The sequence below is a fragment of the Carlito syrichta genome, unplaced genomic scaffold (assembly GCF_000164805.1).
Source record: "Carlito syrichta isolate Samal-C Ts95f unplaced genomic scaffold, Tarsius_syrichta-2.0.1 Scaffold302868, whole genome shotgun sequence".
In the NCBI taxonomy this organism is placed as follows: Eukaryota; Metazoa; Chordata; class Mammalia; order Primates; family Tarsiidae; genus Carlito; species Carlito syrichta.
Window position 1 is genome coordinate 491,130 of NW_007246964.1, and position 17,970 is coordinate 509,099.

Consider the following 17,970-nt stretch of genomic DNA (forward strand, 5'->3'; position numbering starts at 1 on the left):
GGTGGGGGAGGCCGCTCTGAGGTGAGAGTGAAGAGCCGGACTAGAGCTGCCTCCCTGGGGAAAGGCATTGCAGGCAGTGGGAACAGCAAGTGCAAAGGCCCTGAGGCAAGAATGCTCTCAAGGAGGCATAAGCCTGCCTGTGTGACTGGAACAGAATGAGTGAAGAGGATGAAGAGTTGCGGAAGTTCAGAACAGAAGCAGCAAGAGATCGGCGCATATTGGCGGGATGTGACGGGATGCCACAGGAGGGCTCTGAGCAGGTGCAGCAGGACAGGATGCAACTAACAGCCACGAGCCTCATTTTTCCATGTGGAGCTTGCAGATGAGGAGGGATAAGCAAAGCCTCTTCCCAGTGATGAGCTAAACTGAGCCCTGCACACAGGCTGCGTGACTTGCCTGGGCAGTTGTCCTCTGAACCTCACCCGCTATCCTCTGCTCGCCTTCAGGGGTTACTGCCAAGATCCATTGGAATAACTGGGCACGGACCCCAAATGGGGATACGGGGGGCCCTGGCCATCAACAGTTCTTGCAGCTTCCTCTGCAGCCACAAATGAACCTTGCAGAAAACCAATTCTTTAGTCCCTGCCCCCCACCCCCAGCCCAAAGGAAGCAGAGAAGTGTCTCTGGTGAAATCACAGATTTCACAGAAACCCACTACTCGGGATGCGGCTGAAAGAAAGGAAATGATTACAGGGACATCTACAGTGGCTGGCCCTATGCCTGGCTCAGGACTAAAGTCTTCAGCCAGCAACTCCTTGCAATCACCCCTAAGAGGTAAGAGTTACCATGTGCGTTTGCTAGTTGAGGAAACTGAGGCTCAGAGAGGCAAGGAGACTTTCCTGGGGCAGCACCAGACCTGTGGCTCCAATTTCTGTGTCCTCAACCACCAAATCATGGGATGAGGCATACTCATGGAACCCTGAGCCTTACCTAGGAGAGCCATGAGGTCACTCAAGGAGCGACCCCCACATAGACGCACCTCCCCGGGACAGCTCTTGGATCATTACAGTGTTACTGGGGCAGAGGTCAGTCGTGTAACCCTGGAGAATCTGAGTTGGATGGGATCTAAGTCATCAGGTTGACAACCTCCTATCTCATCTCATTAGACAGACTGAGAAACTGAGGCTCAGAGAGGGGAGGGGACTTATCCAAAGTTACCTAGCAAGTTATGGTCAAGCCCAGACTATTCCCCAGGACTCTAGATCCACTGAGCTGTGCTTTGACTACAAGACGCCAGTTTCTAGGTCTCTCTTGATCAATGGACCCAGAAGGGCCTCGAATGTTGCCATGAATACCCCAGTTTCTCCCAGATGGCCAGGAGCAGCAGAAACTGAGCACAGCCAAACTGAGGGAAGGGGAAAGGTACTCAGGCTCCCTGGATGAATCTCAACGGTGTTTACCAAGCCGGAGTCAGCAAATCACTCCAAATGACAGGGCCCCAGGACCTGGAAGAATCTAAACCATGATCTTCTCCAGTGCCCCAGCAATTACGGGCCGGGTGCTGACCGCAAGGTGGACCCGTGGGCTGTGACTGCCCAGTTTGTGAGTGAGGCCTGACTGGTACTATGGATGAGGGAAGGCTTCCGGGACCTCCAGGGACCACGACGCCTGCAAGGGGCCTCTGGCCGCCCAGCAGGCGGGTCTCCACAGGACCTGTGTTTATAATAGAGCTCGGTCTATATTTTGGTTTGGGAGCCAGATTAATCATTGCTTACAATGCGCAAGGAGAAACCAGACATCACCTCACTGTTGCTACAGACCGTCTCCCCGTCTGGCTGGGATGCTATTTGGGCTGTGGGCAGGCTCTGGGTAGGGGAGGGGTCTTGTCCTTGCCTAGGGGTCCTGGGGACCCAAATGTGCTCAGACTTCAGCTGTTCACCCAGCTCCACCTCGGCCTGTGTGAGGCCTGGGCTCCCCTCGTGGTGAAATGGAACTCTCCAGACTTGCTCAGCCCACCATGAGACTCCCCACTGAACTCACCTGTTACCTGGGCAGCCCCCAACTCCCCTGAGGCTGTCAGCAGGACAGAACCAAAGAGGGAGGAACACCTGCCAAGAGGTACAGAGACTTCTTACATGACACTGGACCAGACTCCCCTGGTCTCTCTGGGCCTCAGTTTCCCCGGCTGGCCTCTCAAAGTGTCCCATGGGCTCAGGATTCTGAAATCTGGAGCTAGTTTAAAGGCACAGTGCATCACAGAACAGCCAGGTGCCCGACACCAAACTCTGCTCAGTGGACACTTGAGGCCAGGCAGGATAGGAAGGTGCTGTTTCTGCATGGTTCATTCATTCATGTATCCGGTTATTCATTCATCCAACAAAAGTTTGCTGAGGCCCCACAGTGACCAAGGCCCTATGTCAGGCACTAGGGATACAGTGATGAACAGAACAAGCAGGACACGCTCATTCCCTAGCTTCCAGAAGGGGATGTGGGCGTCAAACCACTTGAAACGGAACAAAAGAGAAGAAGCGGGGCTAGGAAAGTGTAGATCCACCAGTCAGAAACGGTGATATTGTAGACCGTCTTGAGGGGGTGCAGGGATCAAATGGGAGGCAGGAGATAGGACAGGAGACGCCGGCAGTTGTGGACACAGAAGGCCAGAGCAGCTCAGCAGCAGGGCAGCCAGTAGAAGGTTCTCAAGAGGGCTCTAAGGAACCCAGGCAGGAGACTGTCTCCAGCCGCCTCAATCACACTCCCCCAGAAACACTCCCAGATGACCCCTTCTTCCCTCCCATTTTATCATGACTTCCCACAGACAGTGGCCGACACAGGTGGCACAGGGAGGCCTTGTAGGCATGGTGGGGGCAGTTGTAGGAAGTCAGGGAAAAGTCAGGCTGGAAAAAAGCAAGTAAGTTTCAACTCGAGGACCAATGTCATTCCATAAGATATGTCTCTCGAAGGCAGTGTGTTGGCAAAGATTCACAGGCCGTATCAGGACTTGGCAAGACAGATCAATTAGTGATGCCTGCCAGAGGTAGGACGGAGCAGACGGCTGTGACCAGCACTGTGCCAAGCCCCATGTGGGGAAACAAAAATGAACAGGCTGGGTTCTGTCCTCTGGCCAATCTGAGCCGATAGCAGTGGGCCGTCCACCAGCCCAAAGAAGAGTGAGAAGATGGGTGTGACATCTGACATCTCCCTGGAGGTGCCCCTGGAGAAGATGACATTTGAGAGCAGAGCCAAGGGACAGACAGGTGAAGATGCGTGTATAGGAGGGGGATGCAGGAGAGGGCACGGCAGGTGCAAGTCAGGGAGGCAGGAAGGCTCGAAGCACACGGGATTGGATGGGCGAGGGTTACTACACAGCAGGGCTTCTCAATGTCGGCACAATGGGCTGGTGTGTCTCTGTGGTGTGTGCTGGGGGAGAAGGGACTGTCCTGTGCACGGTAGAGGGTTTAGCAGTCCCTCTGGCTTCTACTCATCAGAAGCTAGCAACACCTTCTTCCCAATTCTCATGACCAAACTCTTCTCCAGACACTGCTAACTGTACCCTGGGGTGCAAAATATCCCCGAGTTGAGAGTCACTCACTTGTCTACAGGAAAGAAGAAAGGAGGGTTAGACTAGGGAGCAGGGGTGGTGCAGATGGGTCCTGGCAGCCTTCCTGGCTAGTGGAGGGCGGTTCATTGGTAACTCGCGAGATGACAGGCTACCAGATGGGCAAGAACATCTTTAGCTGCTTCTCCTTCGCGATCATGATCATTCACTCATTCATTCATTCATTTGCCGAATGCATATGAAGTGCCTACCATGTGCCAGTCCTCTGCAGGGTGCCGGGGCTATCACATCTCATTTAATCCTCCTTCCACTATCCCATGAGGCAGCTGAGGCTGGGCGAGGTAAGGTGACTTGGCCAAGCTCACACAGCAGGAGAGGGATGGAGCTGGGATTCCCCCCAGGTCTATCTGGCCAGTCTGCATTCCTTCCATCCCCTACCCCCTGGGCCCAGCCCTGTGGGGGGGGCGGGAAATAGGCCCAGCAAAGTCCTTCAGCAGGGGGATGAACCTTGCTAAACAGGAGGATCTGGCTGGGTGCATTTGCATTCTCCTAAGAGCCTCCAAGCCTCTTTTGTACTCTATGGACGCTTTTTCTTGTTTGAGAAGCTATTTCTATCAGCCTTGTGGTCAGAGAAAGGGCCTGAGGGTCAGGAGACCTGAGTCCACATCTCAGCCCTGTGGCTTAGTGACCCATGGGAGGTGTTTCCAAGAAACTGTGGGCTCTCAATCCTGGGTGCCCACGGGAACACACCTGGAGGGCTTTAAGAACTACCAATGCCTGGGTCCCACTCTCCAACTGGACCAGAATCCCCACCATGGGGCCCAAGCTCCCCAGTTGGTTCTAATGCACAGCGGGGTCAGGAGCCAGTGCTACAGATAGCACCCTCCATGAGGTCCATGGTGATCTCCTGTGTCATTCACACCAGTGTCATCAGTACAGGGCCTAGTACATTGGTACATATTTGCTGAATGATGTGAAAAACAAATGATAAGAGTGAACGAACGAATGAGCTCTATTAGCACCTCAGTTTTCTCAGCTATAAAATAGGCGTAATACTGCCCAACTCTTGGAGGTTATTGGGAGGGAAAAACAAAAGGAGGGAGAGTAACCCTTGTCGCTCCCTCTAACCTGCCATACTATGCGACACTGGAACGTTTTTACCCAATCTCCCTCTCTCCTGCTTATTTTTCTCCATAACCCTTTCCATCTTGAAATTCACCTTATATTTTTACTGTGTTTCTTTCTATGATCTGTCTCCTCCACCTCCCACAAGGGGCGGGGACTGTTATCTATTTTTTCAGTTCAGTACTTGGCACATAGTAGGCATTCAGTGATTCTTGCTGAAGCAATGAATGAATAGGGTTATGGTGATCCCCCCAGAGTGATACAAAAATTCAATGTGTGGGTAAGCAAGGGGGAAGCTGACTTCACCTCTCACCCACCCACATCCCCCTCCTCAGGGCACCCCCAGAGAGATAATGCAAAAAAGCCACACTAGAGGCTCAGGGCACAGTGGTCGCTGCTGTCACCAAAGATGCACATGGGAGGAGAGACTTTTTACAGTGAAGACTCCAGGCCTAGACCATCCCACCGCCTAGGGGCCCTGCCTCGGGACCTGTGCTCCCCTGGGCTCAGCCTAGCACCCTCTGTGCATGGGTGACACTGGCCTCTGCCACGGATCAAACTTCTCTACATGTGCCTGGGCCAGGGCCAGAGGGAAATCAAGGTGAACGGCTTTGTCAAGAAGTTTTCCAACTGTAGGAGGTTCTTCCTTCACCTAGACAAGTGGCCTCACCCTGCTTAGGTGAGTTGGCTCCTCTGAGCCAGTGGCTCTTGGCATCCTTGGAAGTCTGCTGAGTGTGGGGAGCCCTGGAGCCCTAGGCAGGAGCCAGGCCAAATCTGGTCTCCCAATCTCCCACCACCTTTGTTAGATTGCAGACTGAGACCACCCCAGGTTGTTCTACAAGCCAGGGCTGGAAGGGGCCTTTTCCCCTCACACTGCATTCATCAGAAAGTGCTGGAGCCCAGCAGGGAGGTGACAGGGAGAAGGCATCCCTCTGTGTTCTTGGAGCCAGAAAAGACCATGTTTCCCAGCTCCCAGACAACCATGGCCTGGGTCTGGGGTGGGGCTCTCAGATTGGAGGTGTGGCCTATGCTAGCCATGAAGGGTGAAGGGGAAGGGGGTGGGGAACATGATCCTCCAAGTCCCCCTGTGCCATGGGGCTCTCAAGGCAAGGACAGGACAGAGCCAGGAGACACAACAGCTGTCCACATGAAAGCCAGATGGCCCAGAGAGCAGGCGGCTGTGGCCACAGCTGGGATCAGAGCGGAAGCTTGAGACATGGCGCTGGGCCCACATATCTACTGGACAACCCGTCAGCAATGGGGGTTTTCCTGCAAAAAGCAACTGACCCTTGGCCTGCACGGCCCTCCTTGTTGCCTGAATACCTGCCATGCACAAGCCCCGTGCTGGGCTCAGTAGGGAGAGCAACAAACCAGATTTGTATGCCTGGGTTGGTTTGGAGCTGAGAACAACTAAGCTAAGATGGACCAAGCGTCCTGGAGCAGAGTGGAGGCTCATGGCCTGAAGCTGGGTGCTCCAAGAGGGCTTTCTGGAGAAGCCACAACTAGAGTAGAGTCCTAAAGGATGAGAGATTTTGGCTGGAGGAGTCGGAGAGGAATCCAGGGTACCATAAGCTAAAGACTCTCCTCCCAGGAAAAGGCAGCCTTTCCCCCACAGGCACTCGGGGAGGTAGCTCTGAAGAGAAGAGATGGCGATGACATAACAGAAGCCAGGAGTGTGGAGAAACAACTACCTTTACAGATCACCCCTTTCACCTGCAGCATATCAGCGAGGGGGCAAATATTATGCCCTGGGAGGTTTCTGATTGGCCCAAGGTCTCCCTGCCAGAAAATGGTAGAGGTGGGAGTCCAGATGACCCTAAGCCCACTCGATCCCTCAACGGCTCTGCTTCAGGCCTTGCTCCTGGTCACACAGCCCAGGCCATGCGGGGGGAGGAGGGAGTCAGGGAGGGAGATCATTGTCTCTGTCTCACACGGAGGCTCAGAGAGTGACACGCAGGCCCCAGGCCACTTAGCTAGTGGATGGGGGCTGGGGCCAACACGGGGCCCTCCGGGCTCTGTGGGCAGGGCTCCTCCATCACCACGAGCTTTCTGGAAGGTGGCCTCCCCAGGTGTGGCGGGCCCCGGAGAAGAAGTAGAGCAAGCCGAGGACACTTCCTGCCACACCTCGTTAACCAAGCCAAGGTGCCCCCAGCAAGCACAACCCTCTCTCACCACCTGCCCACACACCCTGCACCCAAGGGAGATGGCTGGGGCTGGGATGAGGTGGGTCCTCTCCTGCCTGAAGACCGGGCTTGCTAGAAAGCCCCTGGCAGGGTGAAGCACCCAAACCAAGCTGTACCTTTCGTCCCGGAGGTCCTGGATTCCCGGAGAGCCCAGACAGGCCCATGTCGCCCTGCAAGACACAGACAAGGGGGGTGAGGTGGGAAAATGGGAGCAGAGAACTCGTCACACTGGAATTGTGGCCTCCTACAGTCGGTGGTTTCCATGTGGGATTCATGGAGGACAAGAGGTCTCCGAGGAGCCTCAGAGGCCACCCAGTAGGGTGAGAGCAGAAGGGTGGGTAGTACCCAGCCCCGCCCCACTCGACTCAGTAGCTCCCCCTGGCCTATTCTACAGACTGAGCTTCAGCAGAAGACACCACGTGGGGCCCTGACTCTCCAGCCCATTCCCTTCCCACCTCCTGGAATCCACAGAATTAACAGCTTCGGGAGGCACTGAATGTCTGTCAGAAGCTTCCTGGGCGTGCACTACCAAGAAGCTTCTGGATGCCCAGGGTCACCTAGCAGACCCTGCAAAAAGCCATGTGGGACATCAAGCAAAAGGACATTCACCAAGGGTGTGTCCAGAGGCAAAAATCTCCTGTCAGTTTTTTTGGGGTGCACTCCGGGAGGAGGGTGGCCAGACACAACATTGGGCTTGGTGTCAGGAAAGGATGAAGGACTTCAAAGAAAAAAACCAAACCACATCCTGACCTTTCTAGATTTTCCCCCTCCCTGTCTCTGTCCTGCATGGCCTCTGCCAGGACAGTTGGCCGCAGAGGGTGGCGGTTCCACTGTTGTTCACTCCCTTCTTCCCTGAGCACTGGGGACCCTGGAAACCTACCTTTGCCCCATCATGGGCCTTTCCTGGTGAGAGCCCTGGGTCCCCTTTCTGTCCCTGAAATAAAAACAATTTCGCTTTGGCCACCGAGTCATCTAGAGAGGATGTTTCCCCATACACTCTGTTCAAAACCCTATCCCCTGTTTAAATGCCTTCCTACCCGTCCTCCCACTCACAACCTTCAGGGGGGTCTTTACTGCCATGACTCCTTGCTGACACCTTCCATAGCTCCCCACTGACTGTGTGATGACAAAGGCCAAACTCCTCCTTCTAGGGTCCCAAGTCTTCTGTAATCCGGCCCCAGCCATCCTGGCCAGACTGTGCTCTCCTTCCTCAGTCAAACTCACAGAGAGGATCCCTGCACTCCTCAGCCACGCCCTTCGCTGTCCCGCCGCCAGGCTCCTGCTCAGGCAGTCACCCCCACCTAAAACCGCCTTCCCATCGCCACTAGCCAAGTCACAGCCATTCTTCAAGACACAGCTGGGAGGTCTCCTTGTACAACTCAACTCTGGACCCACCACACAGGTGACCGGTCTCTGCCTGTGTGTGTGGCCAGAACTATCTACTGACTCGTTTCCCTGGGGCTCTCAGGAGGTCCTGAGAGACACGTCCAGGAAGTACATCGATACTTTTCAATTTTGCAGAAGGCTGACGTCCACCTCTCTGGTCTCTCATTATCTGAGGCTCGATGCACTAAAGGCCCCCTACACCCGTGACCAGCCCTTCACGGTCTGCAACCTCCCTCACCTCACTAGATTTCCACAAGAGCCCCATGATGTGGGCCAAGAAAGTGTTATTACTCCTATGATACATCTGGGGAAACCGAAACCAGGAGAAGCAAAAGGACGGTCTGAGGCTCCAGGATGAGGCACTGGCAGAACTGAGACTACCACCCTAGATCTGTGACTCTGGGATATCCCTGGACCCAATAAGTGAGAATAGGCAGCACATTGGAGAAAAACTGACAGGCAAAGTCCCCCGTCGGAGGCAAGCACTCTTTGCACCTAGCATAAGGTAGAGTCCCCACTACACAGATCCAGGCTCCTAAGAGCATGGGGCAAAGGGCCCACAGAGTTCATCCGCCACCTCGCTCATGGGGTCCCAAGGAGTGCTCTTGGCTGTGGCTCCTCTCATTCGGCCAAACCTGGTTAAATTACCCAGGAGACAGCCCTGTGGAAAGTTGGTCTGCCCTGCGTCACCTTCTCAGAGCTCCTAATCCCTGTCCCCAGCCCCACTCCACCCTGGGGCTCTCTCCCCTCCCTGCCTCAGCTGGGCTCAGAGTCAGAAATCCTGGCATGAAGTCCGGGAGCTGCCACAGACTCACAGTGGGACCTCGTGCAAGTCACTGCACTTCTCTGAGACTGAGTTTCTTACACACACACACACACACACACACACACACACACACACGCACGCGCGCGCACCAGGTTTCTAGGCAAGACGCCAGTGGTAACAGCCGTGACACACAGGAGGGGTGGTCTGGCCAACTTTAATTAATTCCCACTTGGTTCTTTTCTTCATCAGAATTCAGACCTTCCAAATCTTGCCGTGATCAATCTCCATCAGAAATAACTGCATGGATGGGAAAGAGCCTTCAAGAGGGAGGGTACAGCCTTTTGCTGCTCATCTACTCCCAGCAGACACTGTGTGAGGCCTGCCCTGTGCACCAACTCCTTGAGTCCTCACTGCATCTGCCTGTTCCAGGGAAGGACAGAGGCAGGTCCAGCATCAGCTTACTGGCTGGTAAGAGGCCGAGGCAGACGAGGTTCCCAGACTAGGTCTGACTTCCAAACCCCCATCTGCAAATGGCAAGCCTGGACACCTCTCCCACAGTCTCTCCCCCTCTCCCCAGCTGCCCCCGGTCGAAGGACCCCAGAACCCCAACTTCCTATCTCCCTGGGACCCTCCAGGTCACATCTTCTGCAGAGCCCCACCTCTGGGACAGAACTTGCTTGCAGCTGTACCTCACAGACACTGTCCCACCCTGGGCTGTTCCGAAGCCCGGTGCAATGCCTTTTATGTCCATGGTGCAAGGACCCATGGGCTACTGAGGATTCCAATGGCCAAAAAAGGATAGCAGCTCCTCCTGGGCCACCCTTGCCCACCTCTGTGTGCAGCTGATAGGAGCAGGGCTTAGAAAGCTTCCTGTAGCCTACTGTCATTTTACAGACAGGGAAAACCAAGACCCAGTTACTTCTGGATTTATCTCTACATTCTCAGCAGTCAGCACAGTGTTTGAGATGCAATCCTTGCCCAGTACAATATCAACGAGTATAGATATTTATTGAATATCTACCACAAGCCAAGTTTCAGGATAAACAGAACACAGGGAATATCATAGTGGGGAACAGACACAGCTCACACCCATGGGGAACTCTCAAGGGGCAACGCAGAGACTGGTCATGATAGCAAGCCCTAGCATCCATGGAGTGATTTTTTTTTTTTGGTGGGTTTTGTTGCTGTTGTTGTTTTGAGTTGGAGTCTCACTCTGTCGCCCAGGCTGGAGTGCAGTGGTACCATCACAGCCACCACAGCCTCCACCTGCTGGACTTAGGCAATCCTTTCACCTCAACCTTCCAAGTAGCTGGAACTACAGGTGCATGCTACTACGCCTGGCTTATTTTTTTATTTATTGTAGAGATGAGGTCTCACCAAGTTGCCCAGGCTGGTCTTCAACCCCCGGCTCAGACAATCCTCTTGCCTCGGCCTCCCAAAGTGCTGGGATTTCAGGCTGAGCTACCACACCCGGCCTGTTATTATCATTATTTTTTTTTTAGAGAAAGGGTCTCACTCTATCACCCAGGCTGGAGTGCAGTAGTGCAATAATGGCTCACTGCAGCCTCAACCTCCTAGGCTCAAGTGATCCTCTTGCCTCAGCTCCCGAGTAGCTGGGGCTACAGGCATGTGCCACCACGCTTGGCTAATTTTTTATTTTATTTTATTTTTATAGAGATGGGAGTCTCACTATGTTGCCCTGGCTGGTCTCAAATCCCCAGCCTCAGGTGAGCCTTCTGCCTCGGCTTCCTAAAGTGTTAGGATTACAGGCACGCATCACTGCACCTGGCCTTACTGACTGCTCTTCCAAGCCTTGGACACATATTAATTCATTTAATCTTCCAAATCTAGATAGTAGTAACTATTACAATGCCCATTTTACAGAAGAGGAAACTAGGGAACAGCAAGGACATATCACTTGTCTAAGGTCATATAATTAGTAAGTGGGATTTAGACTCTGGCAGTCTGGTTTCAGAGTCCAAACTCTTGACATTTTAATACACTGCAGATGAAAAACTACAATCCAGTATTAAGTGGGGGACCAGCAGAAGCTGGGGAGAACTTCATCTAGACCGAGGTAAATCTCTGAAGGGGATCACAGCAAAAATCAGGCTGGAGGAAGTTGAAGGGGAGCCAGATGAAGTTGCTTCTCAAGGTAACCCTGGGCAGGTACAGAGATGACTTCTGGGATAAAGAAGACATGACATCTCAGCATTTTGGGAGGCCGAAGTGAGAGGATTGCCTGAGTCCACGGGTTCGAGAACAGACTGGACAACGTGGCAAGCCCTCATCTCTACAATAAACCAAAAAATTAGCCAGGCTTGGTAGCATGCACCTGTTGTTCCAGTTACCTGGAAGGCTGAGGCAGTAAGATCACCTGAGCCAGCAGGTTGAGGCTGCAGTGGCTGTGAGCATGCCATTGCCCTCCAACCTGGGTGACAGAGTGAGACTCCAACTCAAAAAAAAAGGAAGACATGACATCTTCCCAGCCATACTCCTGCAAATTCCCCCGTGAGAGATATAAAAAATATACAAAGTTGAGTTAATCATTTACACCTTGATAGGGACAAGAATTAAATCACCAGATTCACTCTCTAGCCAACAAGCCTGTGTGTCCTCAAGTGGAGCTTGTGTGACTTTGAGTAAATCACCTTCCCTCTCTGCAAAGGGAATGGTGGACTCTGCTTGGACTAGTTATCAGAGCCACATGGGACTAGAAGACAGAAAGGAACCTCAAGTGCTAAGAAGAGCACAGGAATGGGAACTATGTTGAGCTCCTTCCCTGCAGGGAGGGTTGAGAGATGGAGAGACTAGAGGGCTTTAGGTGACTGAGGCTCAGAGGCAGAAACAAAAGAGGAATATACTTCACAAAGGACTGGGAAGCCCTCTGATAAGTCATCTCTGGTCTCAAGGACCCAGCACTGGGTCTGACCCAGAGGGGACATCATAAAATATTTCACAAATGGGTGAATGGAGTTTCAGGAGGCAATGGCAGGGCTGGGAATGGGTCAGATCTGGCTCCAGTCCTACAACTTTCTCTGAAGATTCACTGGACCTCCTACTCTCACTACTACTATTTCATCAGTTTAGAAGTTCTGGTCAATGCAACAAGGTAGAAAAACAAATAAGAACTACTAACCTTTGAGAAAAAGGAGACACAAATGTGTTCTTTTTTGCAAACAATATGAGAGCCTATCTAGAAAATCCTGAATAATTGAAATACTATTAGAACAAGATAATTCAGTAAGGGGAGTAGTTATAAATTAAACACAAAAAAGTTTTTAAAAAGTACAAAGATCAATAGCTATCTTCAATAACTGAGAGCCAGCTAGAAAATATAATGAGGAAGAATATTCCATTCACAACAGCAACAAAAATATAAAATTTCTAAGTATAAGCTTAATAACAAATGTACAGGGCTTGTGCAATAAAAATTATAAAAGTTTACTAAGAGACATTGTAAAAATTCAGCCAATGGAAAGACATGCCATGTTTGTAGGTAAGAAAACATAATACTTTAAAGATGTTAATTTTTCACAAATTAATTTATATCCTCAATACAATTCCAGTAAAAATTCCAAGGGTTTTCTTTTTAAGGAAATTTTAAAGATAGGCATAAAGCTCATCTGATGGAATAAATAACCAGAAATACTGTTTTTAAAAGAAAGAAAGGGAGACACATAGTATAAAGACAGTAAATGTCATATAAAATAGTATTTTACTAGTATAAAAATAAACAACGAAGCATAATAGAATGGCCTGTAATAGACCCTTGTCTATCATATAATAATCACTGGAGGAAAGATTGTTTAATAAATGGTTTACTAGCAGAGGCAAAATAATGTTCGAGCCCAACTTCACATCAACCCCCATTAAGATTAATTCCAGATGGCTTAAAAAATTTAAGAGTACAAATGATATTATGAAATGACAAGGAAGATAATTGAATACCTATCTGATCTTAAAATGGGAAAAACATTTCTCAGTATAAAAGCAAAATAAAGAACCACAAATTTTACATAGCAGGACAACCCTTTCCAAACTATCTGACATATTATTTTTTAAAAAGGATAACACTTCTATTCATGAAAATCATCATGAGCACTCTTAAGAGGCAAACAAGAAAATATTTGTAAAGTATGTAAAGCCTTAATAACCTCAATAAATAAATAATTTTTACAAATCAATAACAAATACATCTCAATCCCCCAAATAAGCCAATTCATAAGTGGTGAAGTGCAAATGGAAAACAAATGTAGAAAAAAAATTCATCTCACAGATGACTAATGAAGTGAAGACAATAATAAATTATCTTTGTAAAAATATCTTCCTCTAATGCTAGCAGCAGCATGAATTGGCTCGACTTTTCTAGAAATTACCAATAAAGTAACAGCTAAACACTCAGTTCTATGTGCAAGGTATATTATAAATCGTTTATATATGTATGTATGCACGTTTATGAAGATACATATATATATCTTTATATGTATAAAATATATAAATGCACACACCTATATAGCTTACCCCTCAGAACAATCCTACGAGGTATGAACTATGATGATCTACATCTTAAAGCAGTGGAAGCTGAGGCCCTAGAGGTTTAACTAACTTGCCCAAAGTCATACACCCAGCAGGTGGTCGAACCAGGATTCAAATTCAGGCACCCTGGCTCCCGAGTCCATGCTAGCAATTCTATTTTTTTCTTTTCTTTTCTTTTCTTTTTTTTTTTTTTTGAGTCAGGGTCTCACACTGTCACCCAGGCTGGAGTGCAGTTTCACTATCACGGCCAACACAGCCTCGACCTCCTGAGTTCAAGTGATCCTTCCACTTTAGCCTCCTAGTAGCTGGGGCTGCAGATACGCACCACCATGCCTGGCTAATTTTTTTACTTTTTGTAGAACTGAGGTCTCGCTATGTTGCCCAGGCTCAGCAATCCTATTTTTAACGAATTTATCCTAATAAAATAATTGGAAATATTCTATAATATTTATATACAATAATGTTCATCAAGGTATTACTTGTGTATTAAAAAAAAAAAGAAAATGTGTGACACTGATATGGAGAGAGGCCGTGCAACCATTCACTTCTGTGTGGTGGGTACCGTGCTGGTAGCATAGAACACTCAGGTGCCCAGCCACGGTGAAGTGGATCCATACTCAGGTAAGTGACACACTCAGGCAAGGCCAGAGAATGAGGAGCTGGAGGTTGGACCGCCTTGTGGCTGAAAGTTCTGGCCTTGAGATCAGACACTCCAGGGTTAAAATACCGGCCCTACCGCTTACTAGAAATGTGGAACCGGGGAAGCTACTTAGCCACTCTGGACTTCAGTTTCCTCATCCATCAGACAGGGGTAATAAGATCTGCACTGCAAAGTAAGTAAAGCTCTTGGCCAGGGCCTGTCCCACAGGCTGCTCAGAATCTTCTCCATGCTTCTCACAAGATAGGACCCCTGCAGTAGCCCACTTGCTTCTTGATACTTTCTAGACTTCTCCATGTTTTCCTTAATGAGCACGTCCTATCTCCATCATCAGAAGTGGGGGAGCCTGAGGTCTGGGAACGCCCGAGGGCTGTCTCCACCCCAGCTCTGTCAGCAGCCTCCTGGGTCACGAAGCCTGCCCCTCCTGCTTGCCCTTCCTGCCCTGATGTCCAAGGGCCCATAATCATCCTCACTGGTTCACTGCAGACCAAGTGGGCTGGAAAGGGCAGCCAGTTGCCCACAATTGGGGTCAGGTACCTCATGGCTGGGTGCAGGGAGCATTTGCTTCCCTAACCAGCAGGAGCCTGCCTGCTTCTGGCCCAGAGCTCTTCACCTGAACCACAGGCCTGTGTCCCACCTCACTCCACCACGGTCCAGCATCAGCAGCCCCTCATAACTCCCAGGCAGCTCCAGGCCTCCCCATAGGCCACCGGCTAAGCCCTGCATCTCATACAGCCTGAACAGTCTTTAAAAACCTCATTTGATCATGTCACTTCTGCTGAAATCCTTTTCAGGTCTTCCCATTGTTCATTGGGCAAAGTCCAAAAGTCTCACCACCACCTGCCAGGCCTGCTGCCTTCCCCAGCTTCCTCCAGCCCCATCGCCCCCCTGGAAGGGTGTTCCTCACCTCCTAGACCAGCTCAATCCCTATATCGTGGGTTCTCTGAGCACTCGGGGCCTCTCATATGAAGCCCTGGAGCCCTAATCATTGTGTAACTCTGCATTTCTCGGTGTTGGTGGCTTGTTTAACTTTCTCTCGTGCCCCTACACCCCCACAAGAGCAGGAACCATTTCTGTTTGGGCCCCTTGTCGACCCAGCACCTTGCACATGCTGACAGCAAACCCTTCTGCAGCACCTGTCAGATGCCAGCACCACTCTAAGCAGAGATGCCAAACAACCCAGTTACTCCTCATGACAACCCAAGGAGGCAGCTCTCTTTACTGCCCCATTTTCCAGATAAGGACTCTCATAAGGCACAGGAAGCTCAAGTAATTTGCCCATGGTCACAGAACAAGGAGGTAACAGAGCCAGGATCTGAACTTCGGCCAGAGTCTTTGCTCTGAATCCCTGTGCTTTCCAGAAGCAACAATTATGGGTCAACCGAATCAATGAGTCAACCCGATGACTCAACCCTGAATCTCTGAGGTCAGCCAACCCTGACCTCTCAGGGTCCTGGCTTCTCTGCCTCATCCTCAAAGTCCTGCATCTTGACTCCACTGGAGCTGATGAGGACATGAGATATGTGCAGTGATGGTGCATGGGCAAAGCTTTGGGCTCTGGAGGATGCAGACAGGGTGAAACCTGGCTCTGGTCTGTACCAGTTGTGGCGCCCTGATAAAGCTCCTTCCAGCAGGCAAACCCAAGGATCCACAACACGTGGCCCTCCCACCACCAACCCATGACCCGGGGAAGGCCCCTTGGCCGTTTGGACTGTCATTCCCTTCAAGAGAAACGAGGCCCAACACCTTTGCTGTCTCTCTTTCATGGTCTTCTTCAATCCACATGTCTCCCACCCTTGGGCCTGCCAGGGGGTCCTTCTCCCACAAGGCCACAAGCACCTGGGGGTTAGATGTGCTGCAGGAATGACCACATGGGGCTGATCCAGAGGAAGGGCAGGCCCTGCACCCTCAAGGCAGGCCCTGCTGGTTTGGCTGCCTTCTCTGTCAATAGCCCATCGTAGGTGCTCATTATGGGTTTGCTGACCGAAGGATGAATGGGCGGATGGCCCCAGACACCATGCTGGAAGAGAAGGGGCCAGCAAACGACCTGGAGGAGGCCAGCTCCACAGTCCTACCAGGTCACCTTCCAGGCAAACAGGAGATCTAGTGAACAGTGAGGACAGTCTCTGTAGGGTCTCACCCCTGCACCCAGATAGATCCACAACATTTTCATCCAATCTCAGCTAAGCCATGAATTCCCTCCAAGGACAGCCTCTGCTTGAATCCTGTCCTGCCCATGCCACTGATCAGCCTGGAGCAGAGCCCAGCAACTCAGGCCTCTCACCCAACCGGCCTGCCCTGGAGGCACCTCTGCTCACCTTTGGGCTCAGGGCCAAGTGTCCAGGCAAAGGGCAGGACTTATCCCCTTGGCGTTTTACACAAGTCCCAGAGGAAGAAGCAGTGCCTAATTCCAGTATTTCCTAGAAGCCTTACCCGTATCTGTGGTACCCAGAAGGAGGCTGGAGTCCTGTCCACGAGGCTGAGTCCACACTCCCAGCTCCGTGTGGCATCAGGGAGACTCACTGGCTAGGGACGAGCTTCCGTGGCCACACCCAGAGCCCTTTCTCAAAATGGGGAGAGAAGCAGCTGGTGGATCCTCCTGCTGTGGCATGTCTGTCATCGAGGCCTGGCACCGAGGCCCTGCAGTGCTCAAAGGGCAAGCAGGGCCCACATGGGCCAGGAGGAGGAGCCGATGGAGCACTACCACCACAGGAGCAGGGGGCTAGCCTGGGGGAGGGGAGGAACAGGCCTGTCCCAGAGTAGACCAAGAAGAGCAAGCCTGTCTATGCCAAGCAGCTGCTGGTACTCAGCATCCTGATGTACCCATGACCCTGGGTCCCCAAAGGAGTGCCCCCTCTCTGCCTGGCCACAGAGGCAGATTCTGCTTCCATTTCCTGACAATGTCTTAACTGCCCCGGCCTCAGTTTCCCCATCTGTAAATGGATACAGTATCTCCACCCACCTCTTTAGGTCTTTGTGCAGATCCAACAAGATGAGTCAAGTAAAGTGCACGCACATGCCCAGCATCAGGGAAGGGTCCAGTATATGGCGGTCAGTGTCACAAGTATTTGCCTTGCTAAAACCCAGAGCACCTCCAGGCAGCACTGGACACCCCAGGCATCCACTGTCTCTGCCTTCCAAGGAGAGACCCCAGTCCAGCCCTGGCCGTAAAATCACAGACCTACAGAGGCTGAGGCGGTTAACCACATGCGATCTTTGCCCAAAGCTCCCAGACAAGCTGGTGGCCAGGAGGAGCCCTGCTCCAGGAGTCAAGAGAGCTGGGCTTGGCGGCCACTTGGCTGCTCACTCTGCCTGGCCTTGGGCCAGTCAGTTCATGGCTTTTCTTAAGCCATTCGACCTCTGCAGTTGGGTTAGCAAAGAATGACGTTGGATCTGGGCCAACCAAAGCCCAGGGTGCTCTTTACCTGGTCATCTATGACACAGGCTGCACTGGGAGACCTAGGAACCAGGAGCCCCTCCACCCTGCCTCCTCCTTCCTATTCCCTTAGCTTCCAGGACTTTTCCGTCCTCCTTCCTTCCTATCTGCCCAGCTATCTTCTTTTCTGCATGACCTAAATGTTCTCACCTGGCACTCCTCTGGTTTTCGACACAGCACCACGACAACCTTGCCCTCTGCCAGAGCTCAGGAACAGACCAAGGAGCTTGGCCCCTGGAGTTTTCTGCATCATCAGAGCACCAGCCACTAAGGTCTCATCAAGAGTTAATGGGAGCAATCCAAGGAGGCTCCCTGGGGGAGGTGGCATCTCTGTACCAGGGTCTCACTCCCCAGGGTCTATCTCTAGCACAGAGCACTCCT

The 17,970-nt window shown here is 51.5% G+C and overlaps 1 protein-coding gene across 1 annotated transcript in view; it reads right to left on the minus strand.

Moving 5' to 3' along the window:
* The window catches only part of COL27A1 (collagen type XXVII alpha 1 chain), a gene marked incomplete at its 5' end in the record, with an annotated part of 150,191 nt that overhangs the window by 107,884 nt on the left and 24,337 nt on the right, over positions 1 to 17,970 (minus strand). Inside the window, 2 exons of the mRNA XM_008057214.2 lie at positions 6,921 to 6,974; positions 7,685 to 7,738. Of these exons, the coding sequence (XP_008055405.2) occupies positions 6,921 to 6,974; positions 7,685 to 7,738 (108 nt within the window). The remainder of the gene's footprint in view (positions 1 to 6,920; positions 6,975 to 7,684; positions 7,739 to 17,970) is intronic.